Consider the following 17,559-nt stretch of genomic DNA (forward strand, 5'->3'; position numbering starts at 1 on the left):
TGAAACACAAGTCACGTGATGTATTATTTTATATGTTGTAATAAGAGTGAACGACGAATCAACTAGTTATCATTTAAGTGAAATAATAATGTTATGTGACTGTGTTCCAAATACATGAAAAAGTTACGTCAAAATTTATGTTTGCCAACAAGAAAACTAGATAGGGAAAATATCAAAGCTTTGGCTTCTCCTATACGTACCCTAACTTGTACAGAAAACACACAGTTTGGTGTGTTAGCTCATCTCCTCTATTTCATACACACTATCCCACAAATATCTCATTTTCTCTCTCACTTCCACTCCTCACCGCAATATGGAGTTGCCCGTGAAAATGCCGGTTTCCGGCAGCCATATAACACCATACAGAATTGAAACCAGAAACTTGTGCTACAAACTATCGACCCGATTTGATGAAATGAAGCACCTGTGTTGCAGTGACAGTTCGAGGACTGTTCCGAAGTTCATCTTGAAGGATGTGAGTTGTGAAGCAAGGCCTGCAGAGATCACTGCAATTGTTGGCCCTAGTGGGGCTGGAAAAACCACACTGCTAGATATTCTTGCTGGGAACATATCCCCAGCGAAAGTGGGTGGTCAGGTGCTGGTGAATGATCAGCCTATGGACACGAAAAGTTTCCGCAGAATGTCGGGCTATGTCACACAGGATGATGCCCTATTTCCGTTACTTACAGTTGAAGAAACGCTCGTGTACAGTGCTCTGTTGAGGCTTCCTGGTGGGATAAAAGAGGCTGCAGATAAAGTGAGGAAGCTGATGAAGGAGCTCGGTCTGGAACATGTCGCGGGTTCAAGAATCGGTTGGGGATCAAACAATGGGATTTCAGGTGGTGAAAGGCGCAGGGTTTCGATTGGAGTTGATTTAGTTCATGATCCAGCTGTGGTTTTGATTGATGAACCAACTTCAGGGTTGGATTCTGCCTCAGCTTTCCATGTAGTCTCATTGCTCAAAACAATGGTGTTCAATCAGGGTAAAACTATCGTTCTGACCATTCACCAACCAGGTTTTCGAATCCTAGAGATGTTCGATCGCGTTGTTTTGCTTTCGAATGGAGCTGTCATGCACAATGGATCACTACATCTTCTCAAACAAAGGCTCAATTTTGCTGGCCATCGTATCCCCAACCATGTCAACTTGCTCGAATTCGCCATTGATGTTATCGTGAGCTTGGAGGGTACACAAACTTCAGAAGCCTTGCACAACCAATGTTTCAGGCCTCTAGAACAAAGGTTTGTGTGCTCCAATAACTTGCAAAAGAAGCTTCTGGTCTACCCAAATTCTCGTCCCCGGGAAGTTGTTATACTAGGGCAAAGGTTTTGTAGCAACATATTTAGAACCAAGCAATTGTTTGTCACAAGAGTCATACAAGCCTTGGTAGCTGGATTCGTACTCGGAAGCATTTTCTTTAACGTTGGAAGGGAAAAAGGGAACATTTCCCTGCAAACACAAACTGGATTTTTCGCCTTCAGCCTCACTTTCTTGCTGTCTTCCACCACAGAAGGCCTACCAATTTTCTTACAAGAGCGAAGAATACTAATGAGTGAGACTTCCAGGGGAGCCTATAGGGTTTCCTCCTATGTCATAGCAAACACCCTCATTTTTCTCCCCTTCCTTTTGATGGTCTGTTTTTTGTTCACAGCACCGGTTTACTGGCTGGTCGGATTGAGGAGGGACATTGATGGATTCCTCTACTTCTCTTTCGTGGTCTGGATGGTTCTTCTGATGTCCAATTCTGTTGTGGCCTGCTTCAGTGCTCTCGTGCCGAACTTCATCATGGGGAGTTCCTTGATTTCCGGGCTCATGGGAGCTTTCTTTCTCTTTTCGGGCTACTTCATTTCGAAGGACAGACTTCCACGCTACTGGATATTCATGCACTACCTGAGTCTTTTCAAGTACCCGTTCGAGTGCTTTATGATAAATGAGTATGGAGGGGAGCAGGGAAGGAGATGCATTCAACAGATTGACAAAGAAGGGTGCAATCTTTTCGGGGACGGATTCTTGAGACAGCAGGGTTTGAAAGAAGCACAGAAATGGAGCAATTTAGGTGTGATGCTGGGTTTCGTAATTGGTTATAGAGTGCTTTGCTTTCTCATTCTGTGGTGCAGATGCTGCAGAAATAGAAACTAGCTAGCTATATATACTTACACAAAAGATAAACAATCACTTGTGCTGTTTCTCTTTCATATTCTTTCGAATAATTCTTTTAGAATGATCAAACTATTGTATCGTCTTCGCACGAAAGCTTTCATCAAATATTAACCATAACATCCAGTTTCGATTTGATTGATGTTTCGAGTTTTCGCATGCATTTGAAACATGTTGATTCACACCGTGTCCACTCCGAAAGTTCTACTTTTGATCCCGTTTCAATGTTCATGGATAGTACATTATCCATAACAAAACATTATCCAGAAAAATAGTTCTTGCACAAACAGATGCTGCCATGAGAGGGAGAAGGCTTTTGCGAGGATGTTTCTGCTGCCGGAGAAGACAGAAGGCTAGAACAGCCCAGTTAAAAGATGACGCGTGTTTAATTTGACAACCAGTTTTTATTTGTTGATCACATTTCGATCCATATGATTCATTGAAAAATGAGTAAATAATGTGGATTTTGCATACGACAATTCGAAAGAAACTGTTTTGGGACGACAATAGGGCACTGCCAACACAATACCTGGACTCGAAGAAAAGGACGAAAGAATTGTATATATAGTCGAGCTTTCTTTACACACCCAAAAAAACTGAAATTTGATTGACTATAAACATTTACACCTGAAAAGTGATATGGCTAGTTCTTTGGAAGACATTCGTGGAAACAGCTTCTTTGCAAAGTAAGGGTAAGGTTGTGTACGATAGACGTTTCACTCCGACCCTCGCAAAGCAGGGAGCCTTTGTTGGCTTGAGGTCGCTCTTTTACTTGTTTCCCTAGACAACCTAGAAGAATTATTATGCCTACAGCCTGACCAAACCAGAGGGAATATGAAAACTGGATTCTGCCTGCCCTAATTGCTTCGGTCATATATAGAATTGAAGGTCATAGTAGCAAATGAAGTGGTGGCGGTTTCTGATGAAGATGATGAATTCATAAACCTCCCTGAGGCGGATATCGTGTAAGATGGATTTTTTGCTTTGGCCTTTTCTCTGTCGCATTCTCTTTGCTCCATAAATTCAGAAAGCAGTCCTGGTTTGGATATCTGCCCCTCATTCACATCTAATGCACCCGTCAGCATTTGAACAACGGTAGACATGGATGGTCGGAGCTTGGGCATGTCTTGAATGCAGAGAAGGCCAATCTTTAGGAATCTGCAAGCCTCCTCAACGTCAAAATTTCCATTCAATGAAGCGTCTACCAACTCCACCAGCTGCTCCTTCTGATGATGTTCCCATGCCTGCAGCAGGAACTTGGATTTGGTTAGTCTGCTCAAGATTCTAGTAGTAATTGCAAAGTTATTATTCAATACATGTTCCAACAAGAGATGATGACTAGCTGGGGCATGTAGCTATCTAAAACAAGAAAAGCAGAAGTTTAGAGGAAAAATATTAGCCCTGTTTGAAAATAAATGCGAAGTTGCAAGGAATACGCATTTGATGCCCATCCTATAAACTAGCACTTCAAGCATTCACTTGATCAAGAATTTGTATGGCAGGTTCATCAAGGTTCATCACCCCCGCGCATGTTAATGTTATAAATCTTTTATCAGTTATTTAGCGTTACTCTAGTATATAGAACAAGGAAAAGTTATAAACCAGTCCAAAAGCTTTCAATTTAGTCATGGAATGCAATATTACAGAAAGGTCCATACCAGTGCAAGAAGATATTGTTCTTTGGGTGGTAAATGTCTGTTTGTGTTACACCTCCCACATACAATTTCCAACAGTAAAACGCCAAAACTGTAGATGTCTGATTTCCTTGTCACTTGACCTCGTATCGCATACTCAGGCGCCAAGTAGCCTCTGCAGAAATCAAACAGGGAACCATACATGTCAATATGATTACAAGTAATTTGATAAATGTAAAAAAGAGAACGTAGAGAGAGAGGGGGAGAGAGAAGTGAAAATTTATGGGCGGGACATCAATTAGTTATATTCTCGGATAAACTTACTGAAAGAGACTAGCACTGGAAATGGCAAACTTACGTTGTTCCAGCAACACGAGTGCTAAGATGGGTCAAGTTCGGTGCGATAAACTTTGCAAGACCAAAATCTGAAATTTTTGGTGAGAGGTCTTTATCAAGGAGAATATTGCTTGCTTTAATGTCTCTGTGAATAATATGAGGGCTAACCTCCTCATGGAGATAAGCGAGCCCCCTTGCAACACCAATGCAAATTTTACACCTTGTAGGCCAAGTAAATTGGATACCGCTGTAGCCTCTACCTATAAAGTACAGAAGGATTAGGTCCTTACCAATACAAAATCATTCATTCAATTAAGGAACAAGTGACATTGCTTACCCAGAAGTGTTTGTGCTAGGCTATTATTCTCGAGATAGCCATAAACCAATATTCTGTGATCTCCTTCTGCACAGCAACCATATAGCTTAACTAGGCTATCGTGTTCAATGGTTGCAATCACCTCGATTTCTGTCAAAAATTCCCTCGACCCTTGACTAGACTCTGCTGACAATACTTTTATAGCCGCCAAAGTGCCATCCCTTAGTGTTCCCTGATCAAACACATTTTGAAATAATTTCTTAGCCCGTAGAGGTAAAAGTAAACAAAAAAGTCTTTAGCACAATTAAGTACTCAAGACCGAGTATTCCTCAAAACTCATAAGCAAATAACTTTAGGAGCAATTACCTTGTACACGGAGCCAAAGCCTCCCTGACCAATTTTATTTGCTTTACTGAAGTTCTCAGTGGCAATTTGCAGTTCCATGTAAGTGTACTGTTTGACATTCAAAACGCCTGAAACCACTGTACCCACAGGAATCTATTAGACTCTTTTTGGTAGATGAAGATAGAATGGTAAACCTCTCAAAGAAGTTAGGTCCCTTTTTGTTCAAAAAGATGACAACCAAATTCAAGTTAAAGCTAAGACTTACTAACAGTGTTTAGTTCAACAGCAGGTAAGTTGAACAAAGTAAACAAAAGAAGATTTCATCCAAAAAAATATTGAGTGCGTAATAAATAGTAAAATCAAGTAAAACATAAGTAGTCTATTTAGCATGACCATTTGACTTCGTAAAAGGGCCAGGTTCCAAGTTCTGAAAGAAGCCTGGTCATCCATAAAAAGAATGATTATCTGAATGGAAGCAACTTGGTAGTTTGGGCTTTAAGTAGTCGCAGACTTAAAACGGGTTCATAAATCAGTAACGCTAATGAAATTAAAGCGCTTAACATAGAAAATGCTCCTCCCATTTGAAGATCCATGAATGAACTAGAAAAGTCCTCCACTCATTTCACAATTGCACTGAGCAGCTAATTTGACAGATGGCATTGTGCCTAAGTAACTAATACTGACACTGAAAGTATGTGCATAATCTCTATAAATTGAACGACAGAATAAACACATGCACAGTCTACCTTCATCGATTTCAACAGGCTGCTTAACAAGGGAAGCTTCCTTCTTTTTAAACAAGCAAGAGAAACAAGACATCACCAGCTTTTTATGTTGGCCAATATCACCAATCAATCAAAATCCTTGCCCTGTCAAAGTACACAAGTAAACATAAACTTTTTGTTATATAACTACAACTGCATGATCTGTAAGATTTAGGAGGAACACAGATGAGCAATCAGGAAAGCATTAGTCATTATTCGTTTAGATAAGAAGAAACTCTAAAAAAAAAGTGAAACTTATGAACTCAAATTGCAAATCAAGGTGACTTCTTTAATCTACATGTACTATCTAGCAACTGGTATAGATGACCCGCAGCATTGTCAATCATTGCCTGAACTATGATTAAAGATGCTTGCATATGCGCTAGCCACGTGCTTACCAAAACTCACTGTAATTTCAGTAGCAAAGTTTTGAGTAGTTGCTTTATAGCTTTTACAACCTACGTATCGGAAAAATCCAGAAGGGACTTTTCGAAAAAGGAAATCTCTTCAAAAAAATAACCAGTAAAAGGAAGTTTGCACATCCTCCGTCCCACATGATAAGTTTTAACTATAGCCTACACCAGTTTTCTATGAAACATTCAATGCTCCTTACTTAAGGCATCAAAAGACAAAACAAAATAAAAATCCTACCCATCTGAACTGCCAGAAGTTAAGGGGAAACACTAGAGAGATACCCCGACACAGTAAGGTCTGGGACTGCACCGAGTAATGCCATAGACTCTTATGCCCTATAAGATCAATCAGAAGTTCAGGTCTCTAGCCTGAGTCGTTCAGTTGAATCGATTATCAATAATTAGACCAACTACTAAAGTAATTCAAGGAAAATGGACCAAACTCCGCATTAACACGAAACTTCCTGCATCCCTCAGTACTTTAGGCCTAAAATAGGAATTCGATAATCAAATGCTACAATGCAGCACATGGCAGATTAGCAACTAGTAGAGGCTAGAATTAGAAACATGGTTTCATGATTGGAATTTGGAAATAAAGTATTTGTCAGCCAAGGAAATGTGATTGTGTAGTCAACTATCCTTCTAATTGTCATTGCACTCAATTATAAGACAGACAAAACAGAAGACATCTATAGTTTTGACCAACTTTCAAAAAAAAAAAAGTCAATCTAGGAGGCACCAAAATTGAAATTGCAGAAGAAGAAGAAGAAGAAGAAGAAGAAGAATTTGCTTCAGCATAATTACCTTACAAATTTGCAATCCAATTGCACTTGGGTTTTGCTTATATTTCAACCTTGAAGTATCCCTCTGCAGAACCGAAACTAAAACCAACGTAATATAAGTATTTGGATTGGTCAAAATATGATATTTCCATATTTTTTTCAGAAGCATAGCAACTGTAAAAGAGAAACCCACCATTCTTTTGGGTTGAAGAACCCAGCTGAGGCCACAAACAGATCCAAAAGTCTATCTTTCTTCTCGTTCTCTCCAATGGGTAAATCAGAAAGTAAAAAAGTCTTGGCTTTCCTCACATTTTCTCAGCTACCAAACACAAAAGTACATGTAAAACCCAGATAAAATGCAAGGTTTTCATGTCAACTGTGGTGACTGCAACAGAAATGAAGAGAGAGATGGACAAAATAAATTTATGAAATTAGAGGCTAAATTTTGACCATATATGATAAATTCTCGTTGTAATGTTTGGAATTGACTATTCTCTCATTTGGCATTGACTTCCAGGCACACGGTTTGGAAATGGTACGGAATTTTCTTTTTCCTAATTTTTGGGTTTTGCTTTCACAAGAATGCTTGAAATCGTTTCCAACTTTTTAAATATAATAAACAAGTTGTACTTAAAAATTAAAATCTTGTTCGACTCTTAAAGGTATTGTTTTTCTATTTAGACTATTTTAAACAATGATATTATAGTTAAGTTATACGAATATGAACTACGATAAGTAGTTGAGTGGAAAAGTGCGAACAGTAGTTTTGTGAAAGAAAAAACGGAAGGTCTTGGATTCGATACTTCGTAAGATGTGAATCTGCTTAATCGTGACAATGGGTAGGGTGCAATTCCCAACTAGTTTCCTTTGGATCCGAACATGGTCGATAATCGTGGTTTCCCGCCAGTTGTCTCATTTTAAAAGAGGAAACAAATGTAGGCTATAACAAATTTATCATGTGGAATCTCATTAAGTGACACCTGATTAACCTTTGAAGTTTTTTTTTATTTTTTATTTTTGGTGAAAATTAACCGTTGAAGTTAAAATACCTCAATTAGTCCTATTGTAAGTGTTATCACCAACTAACTCTCATGCAAACACACGTTGAAATTATATTGCACGACATGAAATGTCGTTAAATGACACCTGAATAACCTGTTATAAAATTTGAGTCTTTACGTATAAGGAGTTACAAAATTATTTAACCGTACACCCAAACAATTCATTCTTTTTATCATCTAAATTTTATTATAAAAATTGTATTTAATTTGAAAAATGACTATGCTTGTAAGTAACATTCTAAAAAAATGCAATGGTAAAAAGTCATCAGAAAATTTGACAAAAACTCATGCAGGTGATTAATCATTGTAAACTGAAAGGAGACAAAAAACAATTGGATCTTTTTGACCCAAAAATAGTTTCGTGACAGAGAGGCGCCAACTTGATGCTAATTTGTTAGTTTCTTGGCAGAGGGACCCTGAATGAAGAGTGCCTAATGCAAATTACAATAAGTAAGGCTCAAAAAACGCTAAGCGCTAATTCAACGGCGGGGCTTAGGCGGTTTTTTAATTTAATTAAATTTATTGTATAGAATATAAGTAAATGTTTACTTATAGTTATAAAATATATAATTGTATTGAGATATATAAATTGTAAAATAGAATGAGATATAAATTAAAAAGTATTAAAATATATTGAAAATATGGGAAACAAGAGTGATCATCCAAGTATTCAACGAGTTTCTTATAATTTATTGAAAAAATAAAGGCTTATTATATTAACACTCCACAAATTGTTGAATAAACTCCACATACTTAATACAGCCCACATTTGCTTTTTCACTTAAAAATTATCTTAATACACCCCACATATTTTCCCATAATACCCCCACACCTCACATTCTCAATATACACCTTATTTTTTGTATATACACCTCATATTTTCTATACATCCCACATTTCTCAAATCTTATAACACTCAGTTTTAATTTTTAGAGACTGAATCTAACCATTTAAACATTTAATTTGCCGAAAGATTTCAAATCATCAGCAATGGCTTCATTGTGAAGGTTCCATGAGAGCTGGGTTGATGAAAACTCCCTTCAATAGAAATCCCCTTAAATTACTACTCTTAGAAATTTAAGTGTTGAAAATGACCTTGTGAAGGGTCATCTGACCTTGTGAAGCCAACCAGGGCTCATTTTTTAAGACATAATTGAAGCATGTATCATACAGTATGTATGTACCTTTGTTTTTGCAGCTAGAAGATATATGTCAGGTACATCTAATTGCTTGTGATGCTTAGGATAGGCCACTTGCCCATAAAGATCATACTTGTCAAGGAGCTTGAGCACGGTTGTAAGAACAACTGAGCTACTATTTAACATTTCTTCAATGTCATCTCTGTTGCCAAGTATTAGCGTCTTCATAAGCAACAGGTTTAACCCAGTATTAGTGTCCGGTATAAGAATAGATGATCCAGTTATCGAAGATCAAAGTATGAACTTTACCAAGTTGGCTAGCTCCCGAAGAGCTCGGCATTCACCACGTTAAAAGTGATTTGGGGTGTATTTAGAAATTTTTATTTTTTTTATAAAACTTAATAAAGTCAAAATTGTCATTGCATCATGGGGTAAATAAGTTATTTAATATTAAATTTTAATGCGGGGTGCATTCAACATTTTATGAGGTGCTAATATAAAAAGCCAAAATAAAATGCAAAATAAAAGTTATCTATTTTTTGTCTAAACGAGAGTCGTGATTTATGCATGCGCATAAGTAGGTCTAGACGCTCTTTCTGAAAGTTCTAATGCCTAGAAATTAATTGGGGCGATGACCAACCGTCTAGCGCCTAGACAGGGTCTAGACGGCGCTACGCGGGGAATTTGAGAACAATGACAATAAGCAAGCTCAATAAAAATTGAGGATAGCCAAAAACTCAATCAGCAGAAATATAAAAGATGAAATAAAAATTAAAGATCTACAGGATGGAGATCTAGTTTGTCTTAAGACAAGAGAGAATGATAAACACCAAGGAATCGGCATACAACTTCAGAAATACGATGAAGAACGCCAAGAAAACAAAGCTGAGCTACTAAAAAGGAGAAGCAGATAAAAAACAAGAAATAAATGGGGAGATTGCCAACTCCCAACCAAAGGAAGGGACGAGATCGAATATGTGCGAGAGGGAGTAGGATTCTTTTCCTTCATATTACCATTCATTTTCATCTTCTCCTCTCACACTCTTCTTTTTGTTTTGTTCTTTATATAAAAAAAATCAAAACAAGATATAAACGTGACGTAATCGCAACCGTTTAAATATGAAAAGATGAAAAAATAAAAGATTATGAAAGAAGAGAATCATACTCCATGTGAGAGAGTAGGCATGAGCGATGCTAGTAAACAATATCCAATAAAATCAATTGAACCGAACTTTTTTTTTTGGGGGGGATAATTGAACTAAGAGATGTTAAAATGACAGTCTCTCGTATTTTAAATATTTCACCATTTTGCTACTTTCACTTTATATATAAAGGGATGTTAGCCGCCTCCAATATCGTCATTCGAAATTTTGAAACATCTTTCGAAAAATAGAAGGAAGACTTTTTTACCACTTTGTACAAAAAATAATTAGGAAAAGTAGTTTTCCCACATATCCCAAATGTCGTTGAGGGTTCCTAACTTGTTAATTTAAAAAGAGGACATGTTTAATCTAGAAAATATGAATTTTCTCTACCAATTAATCACGTGTGAACAGTTTTAAACTTCAACTATCTAGCCGCCAATGGTAGCCAACCGTTGGTAACACCATGACGTATTCTTTGTTTACATTATTAAAGTAATTGGGTGACATTCTCTGACTAAATTATTTATACGCCTGGTTGTTAAATTATTTGAGTAATTAACTGCGTAATATGATTGACGTATCATAACAAAACATGTCAAACTGTTAAATCAAATTATATTTATAATCATTAGCTATTAATCTAGTCAGAGGCGGCCCTGAACGAGCGCAAGTGATGCCACCGCACATGCTCCAAAATTAGAAGGGCGCCCCCCATTTTTCATTTTTGCATGCATATATGTCTATATATCTCTATTAATTAATGAAACCCTATTTGTCAACCAAAAGAATGTGAAAAGACAAATTAGTCTTCTATCACACAAAAAAAATGATAGGCAATATTGTCTGCTTTGTACCCCGACCATGCCCTCACAGTTTTGTTTTTTTAGAACTCACACGAGAACTTCCCAGTGGGTTACCCATCCTGGGATTGCTTTCACGCAAACTTGCTTAACTTCGGAGTTCCAATGGACTCAAAGCCAGTGAGCTCCCAAAAAGCCTCGTGCTAAGTAGAGATGAGAATATACATATAAGGATTACAGGATTCACATCCCTGGACGATATGAGATCTTACAGTGTAGACAAATGCTAGTGTGTGTGTATACTTAACCGTGACCACACAAACAAGAGGAGATAAGAAGAGTATGGAAATGGAAGGAGAGACAACCCGCCTCCGTTGAGTTGTTAGCGTGTCTTGTCCTTACGCTACTTTATATCCTCCTAGAAGTGGTTTTGAAACCTGCCACTACTTTATTTCATTTTTTTTTCACTTCTTTATAACTAAATGCATGAATTTTCACAAAAAAATAACGCAAAAATTTGAGCCATGAACCTCTTAAAATTAATGGAAAACACCAATACACCATACCATCAATTGTTTTGATAAAATTGTTTGTCCTATACAATTTATAGAAAATGCAACTGAAAAAAAAAATTACGATCTCAGCTTTATTTTGAATTTTCAATTTACTTACGCGCAAGGCCGGCCCTGAGCCTAATAATATTTCATCGTCAAATTACCGATAATGCTTCGTTGTCAAGTTGTTAAACATCAAGTTCTTTTCATGCGGTTTTCAATTTATATATTATATTATCCTCTTTTTGAGAAGATTTATTTTTGTCAAGTCCATTTTTGAGAAGATGAACCCTTGCAGACACCTTCTTTGATAATTCAACGCATAACACGTCACACATCAATGTTCCTCGATTGTTTTATTCTGTCTGTTAGGAGATTGGAAGTTAGCGTTTGTAATTCAGTTCCACAATTTCCAACAAAATAAATTTACTTCTCCACATCTTCCGGCTCTCAAAAAAATGAACTACTGATCCTTTAAAGAAAAAAAAAAGGTCGTACCAGTGCACAAGGTTCCCGCTTTATGCAGGGTCTGGGAGAGGTGAATATCGACTAGCCTTACCCCCATTTATGTAGAGGCTGCTCTCAAGTCTCGAATCCGAGACCTACCGCTCATAGGCGAAGACACTTGTCATCGCACCAAGTGCGACCTCTTGATCCTTTAAAGAAAAAGAAAAAAAAAAAAAAAAACCGGTTTAATTATCATGTCGTTTTTTGTTTTAAATTTTTTATAAGACTCGTAGAAGAAATGAAATAAAAAAAAACAAAATAATTATCAAACGTAAAATCCGTAAGTCTGCCTACAACAACGATGATACTACAAAACTACAGATGAACTCTTTTTTTTCGGTTCTAACAGACTGTTCAGTACAAAACTACATATGAACAATATCATGCCAGTTCTCTACACATTTATTTATACACAAACTCCGTAAAGCACAAAGGATTCACACTCAGATATGAATCCAGCTTTCCGCTTTTGGTAGTCCCGGGTCGAAAGTATGGGGATGCAACTTATACCAGAACATGAGCTCTAAGGATGAACGAAAACAAGGACTTTCGCGAGCTCTATTGCTTTCTTGCGGCCAAGAAACTTCTCAACAATTCCAAAAGCGAACTCCATTGAAGTTCCTGGTCCTCTGCTGGTGATGAGGTTGCCGTCAACCACAACCCTGTTCTCGATTTCACTTTTATCTGACAGCTTGTCGCACATTGCGGGGAACGCTGTCGCCTTTTTGCCCTGGATCAAAGAACAAAGCTCACTAACTGGTTGCAGCAACATAAAAAATTTAAAGAGCAAGCACTAAAGTGGAAAATGCATATAAAAAGTTGATATTTTAAAACGTTTCTAAAATGCAGTGATGGACGCATATCAGATTTGAATGTAAATAAGTTCCTGAACGAGTTTGAACGATGCAAGAAGCAGAAAGGTTCAGTGAAATGATTATAATGTTAGGTCCAGTTAGTACACTACTCAATTACAAGAGGTGCAGCCAGAATTGGGCCAACGTTAATGGAATTGCACAAAATTGTACATGCGATTATTAGGTTGTTCAACGTTGAAAGCATACCTTGAGTAGGGCATGGGGTTCCAAAACTAGAGCTGGGGAGGCACATATTGCTCCATAAGGTCTCTGTGATACCCTCTGCTTTTTTAACAAATTCACGAGCTTTTCCGATTTTGCAAATGCTTGGGCACCACCAAGTCCACCCTGATTAAAAAAATACGAATAATGTTTGACAAATCAATAGGGTAAAGAGAAACTGTTAAACAGTAGAAAGCTGGAAACCCAACTTACAGGCAAGACAATCAGGTCATACGAAAGTTTGGTAGCTTCATCGAGGGACATATCTGCCTCCAGTTTAACTTTGCGGGAAGCAATAATTTCTAGTTTATCCTCTACAGAGGCCACCACAACATCTGCTTTGGCCCATCGTAGAATATCAATGATTATAATAGCTTCCATTTCCTCTGTGCCATTCGCAATAGGTACAAGAATCTAAAGGATAACAAAGACAAAAGAAGTTTTAACTTACAAAGCACATTACACCTTAAACAATTGTTGAAATTCGAAAGGATCCTAGAGATATTTGCAAATGTAAATCACCACCAAGTAAAGCACTCCAGTATAGCCACCTTTTTAGGTTGCTTACAACAAGATTTGAACTTGAATTTACACTTCCTACCCTATCTGAATGCACCTTGAGCTAAAGCCCAATAAAGTAGACAAAGAAATCCACACACAACGGTGTTCTCAAAGTTCGTGCAACAAAAGCCCAATAAAGTAAGGATAATGCCAGGGAGACCAAACTTTTAAACCAAATTTGCAAACCAAATGATGTGTCACCAATAGGAAATAAGCACGTTAATCAACACTTGAGCAATAATCCAATCAATAACCACATCATTTGGTTTCAAAATTTGGTCTCCCTAGCCTTACGCATAAAGTAAAGTAACAGCATGCAATGTAAAATAAAATGGATAAGAGTATAAAAAATTCACCTTAGGGGAATCACTGGCAGTCCACTCAACTGGGTTTAGCTCAGTTATGACATATTCATCCCCATGGTTGGAACGCATCACCTGAGTACAAAAACACTGTTACAGATCCACCACAAACAAAACCGAAACAGCATTCTAAACTGCAAAGTCTAGGGCTTCAGCCACTTGGGCCGTTAATCAAGGGTAGCAGGTGAAGCCAGATAACAACAGAATCATATTTGTTTTAATTTTCCCAGACAATGAATAGCTTTGAAGTTGGTAGACAAGAAAGCCACCAGCAGAATGACACCACCAAAAGCTAGCAATAACCACCTCCACCCAATCAATGACAAGGTAGACCTTTAAAAATACAAGCCGTGTAAAAGCAGCAGTTCAAGCATACATGTTACTGGATCGAGCTTATTTTATATATAAGGAAGAAGCTAAGCTCAAAAAGGTCCATATAGATAGATATTTAAAGCCCACAAGTATAACAAAGTAGCCACCTTTTCAGCTAAGTACTCACAATATCAACTACTGAATACTTTATCCTAAGTTTTCTTATACACGAACCTCAAATGGTTTTATTTTCCTTTTTGTCAAATATATTAGCAAAAATATAAATTTCATCCTTTGGGGTCTTTACCATCTTTTCTCAATTCAATTAAAAATATCAGTTTATTCAATCCACACATTTCTAGACTATGGTAAATTCCAATGAATCTCCATTTCTCATCGTTTCCCTTAATCTTTGTCTTCATTGTACTAAATCTGCAATGATTAGAGTGCCCAAGGGAAATTATCATCAAACCTTTTTTCTTATATTCTATGCATCCATTTTTTTCCCTTTTAAATTGGGGTGAAGGACTGAAGAATAACACAACCAATCAAAACGAAGAACATTGAGAAAGTATATACCAGTGGCCCAGAAACTTCATCAGCTTTTTCTTTCCCATACAATTGCTCGACCAGTGCAATAGCAAACTCCATGGTAGTACCAGGTCCACGACTTGTCACAACTTTGCCATCCACCTGCACTCTTGATTCAACAGCGATTGCACCAGATGCTAATTGCTCCATAAAAGGTGGATAACAAGTTGCCTGTTAAAAACCAATAGAGCCCACAAGTTCAGAGTTAGTCATCAAAAACGACAAAAAACACTAATTAAAATTTTATAATTAATGAAACATTGGAGGTTCTTAGAGATCTTACTTTCAGTCCCTTCAACAAGCCCCATGACGCAAGTGCCACTGCAGGTGAAGCACAGATTGCGGCGTAGAGCTTCCCATTTGCAGCCTGCTTCTTCACCAAGCTTTCCAGAACCTCACTATTCTTAAGATTAGCGGCACCAGGGATGCCTCCCTACAGCATAAAAACAGATATAATAAAATTCAAGTGTACCTAAAAAGGAGTAGTACAATTCAACGAGAAAACATTAAAGCAGAATCGGAGAAGCTGGTGAGAGCATGATACACACAACGATGGATAAAATCCTTATTCCACCCCATACAATACGGATTACATCAGCAGTTCAGCTTCGTTTGGACATTACTTGGAAATTAAGTAGTGGCATTAGGCAACACATTAATTTGGGCGTGACGGACCAAAATCCCACACTCAAAGAAGCTAAACACATCTGCTTCAAGCAAAAAATTCTTCAGGTAAATCGAAACAAACTGAAAGTTTAAGTGATATTAGCCAAGTTTGAAAATTGAAGTAATATGAGCCAAGTTTTACACTTTCCATTCGATTTTATCAGCACTTTCAGAAACAAACAAAAGTAGCCACATTTCAAATTTCTAATACACAAATAGTAACAGAAGCATACATATGCATATACTGTAAATATACATATACATATACAAATACGAAGAGAGAGAGAGAGTGTACGGGTAGAGCGATGAGATCGAAGACAGTTTGGCTACAATCCGAAATCAAAGCATCAGCGACGATCTTAACGCCGTGGTAACCATCAACCCGAAGCTGCTTCTCCACAGAAGCCACAGTAACATCGGCCCCAGCTCGCCGCAGAACATCGACGGTGATCACCGCCTCAATCGCCTCCGTGCCGTTCGCAATCGGAACCAAAACCTGCGTCCACAGTCAAAATCTCACTCACAAGCAAACACAATCATCGAATTAAAAAAAGAAAAAGAAAAGAAGATGAGCTGATTAGCGTGGTGATTAGTGAGGTGATTAGTGAGGTGATTAGTGGATGATTGTGATCACCTTCTTAGCAGGAGAATCGGAAGCCATAGCTGCACAGACGGAGGAGGAGGAGAAGAAGCACTTTCAGAGAAGAGGGACTGCTGGTTTGACTTTGGAAATAGGAAGGGTCTGATTTCCACGTCCCTCATTTTACTTCTCAGACGCCTTTCTAATTTTCAACCGTCAAATTAGATGAATTGAAGAAGATCAACGGACAGAAATTAGTAAGGATATGTAGGAAGTAATTTCAAATGTGTGGATAGCACCCCCAATAGAAAAGAAGAAAGTGGGGCAAGAGAAATGGAGATATTTTTCAGTATACGTGACGTTATATAAACAGTAAAATATGTTTATTAAAAGGTTTTTTATATTAGTACTTTACAAAATGTTAAATGCACTTCACATTAAAATTTAATATTAAATAACTTATTTATCCTACTATGTAATTACAATTTTGACCTTATTAGGTTAAAAAATTATATATACCCTCCAAATCACTTTTAACGTATTATTTATCTTCTTCAACTATCAAACCCCATCCGACCCTCCATTGTTGAATAAAACTCTATCCAATGAAACTACAAACTTGTTGATTGAGAAAATTTATTTTTGACGAATGAAACACGAAATCGATATTTCAGAAGCTTCACATAAGGTAAGACTTCATATTATTTATTGTTTTAGTGATTTTGACGACATCGATAATTATTTAATTTTGCTTTTAATGCGTTATTCAAGCTTCTATGTTCGTATTCATCTTTTAGGAATCACAGGGATTACATGAAGAATTAAACACCTAAAATTACCATCAAATATTAAAAATAGACGACATGGGTTTTAATGGTGGAATTGAAAACAACTCACATATACTTTAAATCCCAGACGGTATCTTTTGTCAAAATTTTAGCCGGCATTATTTGTCCAAATTAAAAGCTTTATAAGATTAGAGAAATGTGGGGTGTATAGAAAATATGGGGTACATATAAAAAATGTCGGGTGTATATTAAGAATGTGGGGTGTGAGGGTATTATGGGGAAGGGTTAGGTCATCTCCAACTGATGGCGAGCCAGAGGGCTTATTTTAGCCCTCTGGCCCTCCAAGATCTTCAAAGATATTAATATTTTAATAAACAGTATAGTGTCATATTTGTCTATGTCTCCAACCAAGGGTCAAAGGGCCAGAGGACTCGTTTTAGCCCTGTCACAAAAAACCATCTCCAACCGAGGGTCAAAGGGCCAAACATAATTTATTATTTAAAAATTACAATTTAAATGTTGTTTAAGTTTCATGTTGTTAAATGTTTTTTTTATGTTGTATAATTTTTATGTTGGTTAATGTTATTTAATGTTGTTTCATATTGTTTAATGTTGTTTTATGTTACTTAATTTAATTTAATATTGTATAATGACTTAGGACATTATAGG

At 37.2% G+C, this 17,559-nt stretch overlaps 3 protein-coding genes across 4 annotated transcripts; 1 reads left to right on the top strand and 2 right to left on the bottom strand.

The window, feature by feature from the left end:
* Positions 1-266: 266 nt before the first annotated feature.
* On the top strand, positions 267-2,296 carry LOC103411990 (ABC transporter G family member 10-like). Its single transcript, XM_008350603.4, has one exon. The coding sequence runs from the start codon at positions 314-316 to the stop codon at positions 2,138-2,140; it is 1,827 nt and encodes a 608-aa protein (XP_008348825.4). The 5' UTR covers positions 267-313; the 3' UTR covers positions 2,141-2,296.
* Positions 2,297-2,693: 397 nt separating this feature from the next.
* LOC103444893 (cold-responsive protein kinase 1-like) lies at positions 2,694-7,322 on the bottom strand. Of its 2 annotated transcripts, none has more exons than XM_008383851.4 (8): positions 6,942-7,322; positions 6,771-6,833; positions 5,536-5,658; positions 4,811-4,926; positions 4,466-4,676; positions 4,151-4,388; positions 3,817-3,967; positions 2,694-3,402 (listed from the first exon to the last, which is right to left on the bottom strand). In XM_008383851.4, exons 3-8 carry the CDS (start codon positions 5,606-5,608, stop codon positions 3,016-3,018), a joined length of 1,176 nt encoding a protein of 391 aa, XP_008382073.3. In that variant the 5' UTR covers positions 5,609-5,658; positions 6,771-6,833; positions 6,942-7,322; the 3' UTR covers positions 2,694-3,015. The 2 variants fall into 2 exon arrangements, with proteins under 2 accessions (XP_008382073.3, XP_008382072.3); XM_008383850.4 differs by having other exon boundaries at positions 6,771-6,847; positions 6,942-7,200.
* A 4,937-nt stretch (positions 7,323-12,259) lies between these two features.
* LOC103444889 (protein DJ-1 homolog B) lies at positions 12,260-16,312 on the bottom strand. The gene is made up of 8 exons (XM_008383842.4): positions 16,157-16,312; positions 15,818-16,018; positions 15,140-15,289; positions 14,845-15,027; positions 13,948-14,028; positions 13,244-13,444; positions 13,016-13,156; positions 12,260-12,684 (listed from the first exon to the last, which is right to left on the bottom strand). The coding sequence occupies exons 1-8, from the start codon at positions 16,181-16,183 to the stop codon at positions 12,478-12,480; spliced, it is 1,191 nt and encodes a 396-aa protein (XP_008382064.3). The 5' UTR covers positions 16,184-16,312; the 3' UTR covers positions 12,260-12,477.
* Between the last annotated feature and the right edge of the window lie 1,247 nt (positions 16,313-17,559).

The sequence above is a fragment of the Malus domestica genome, chromosome 03 (genome assembly GCF_042453785.1).
Source record: "Malus domestica chromosome 03, GDT2T_hap1".
In the NCBI taxonomy this organism is placed as follows: Eukaryota; Viridiplantae; Streptophyta; class Magnoliopsida; order Rosales; family Rosaceae; genus Malus; species Malus domestica.

Bases quoted from the DNA above. Each gene is read 5' to 3' on its own strand.
- LOC103444889 (XM_008383842.4), bottom strand. From the start codon at position 16,183: ATGGCTTCCGATTCTCCTGCTAAGAAG. The intron at 15,028-15,139 runs GTAAGATCTCTA...GGTTTTTAACAG, and splicing joins GCTTGTTGAAGGGACTGAAA to GCAACTTGTTATCCACCTTT. The intron at 13,157-13,243 runs GTAAGTTGGGTT...TTTTTTAATCAG, and splicing joins ATGACCTGATTGTCTTGCCT to GGTGGACTTGGTGGTGCCCA.
- LOC103411990 (XM_008350603.4), top strand. From the start codon at position 314: ATGGAGTTGCCCGTGAAAATGCCGGTTTCCGGCAGCCATATAACACCA.
- LOC103444893 (XM_008383851.4), bottom strand. From the start codon at position 5,608: ATGTCTTGTTTCTCTTGCTTGTTTAAAAAGAAGGAAGCTTCCCTTGTT. The intron at 4,677-4,810 runs GTAATTGCTCCT...GTGTTTGATCAG, and splicing joins GCTTTGGCTCCGTGTACAAG to GGAACACTAAGGGATGGCAC. The intron at 3,968-4,150 runs GTAAGTTTGCCA...TGATTTCTGCAG, and splicing joins ACTCGTGTTGCTGGAACAAC to AGGCTACTTGGCGCCTGAGT.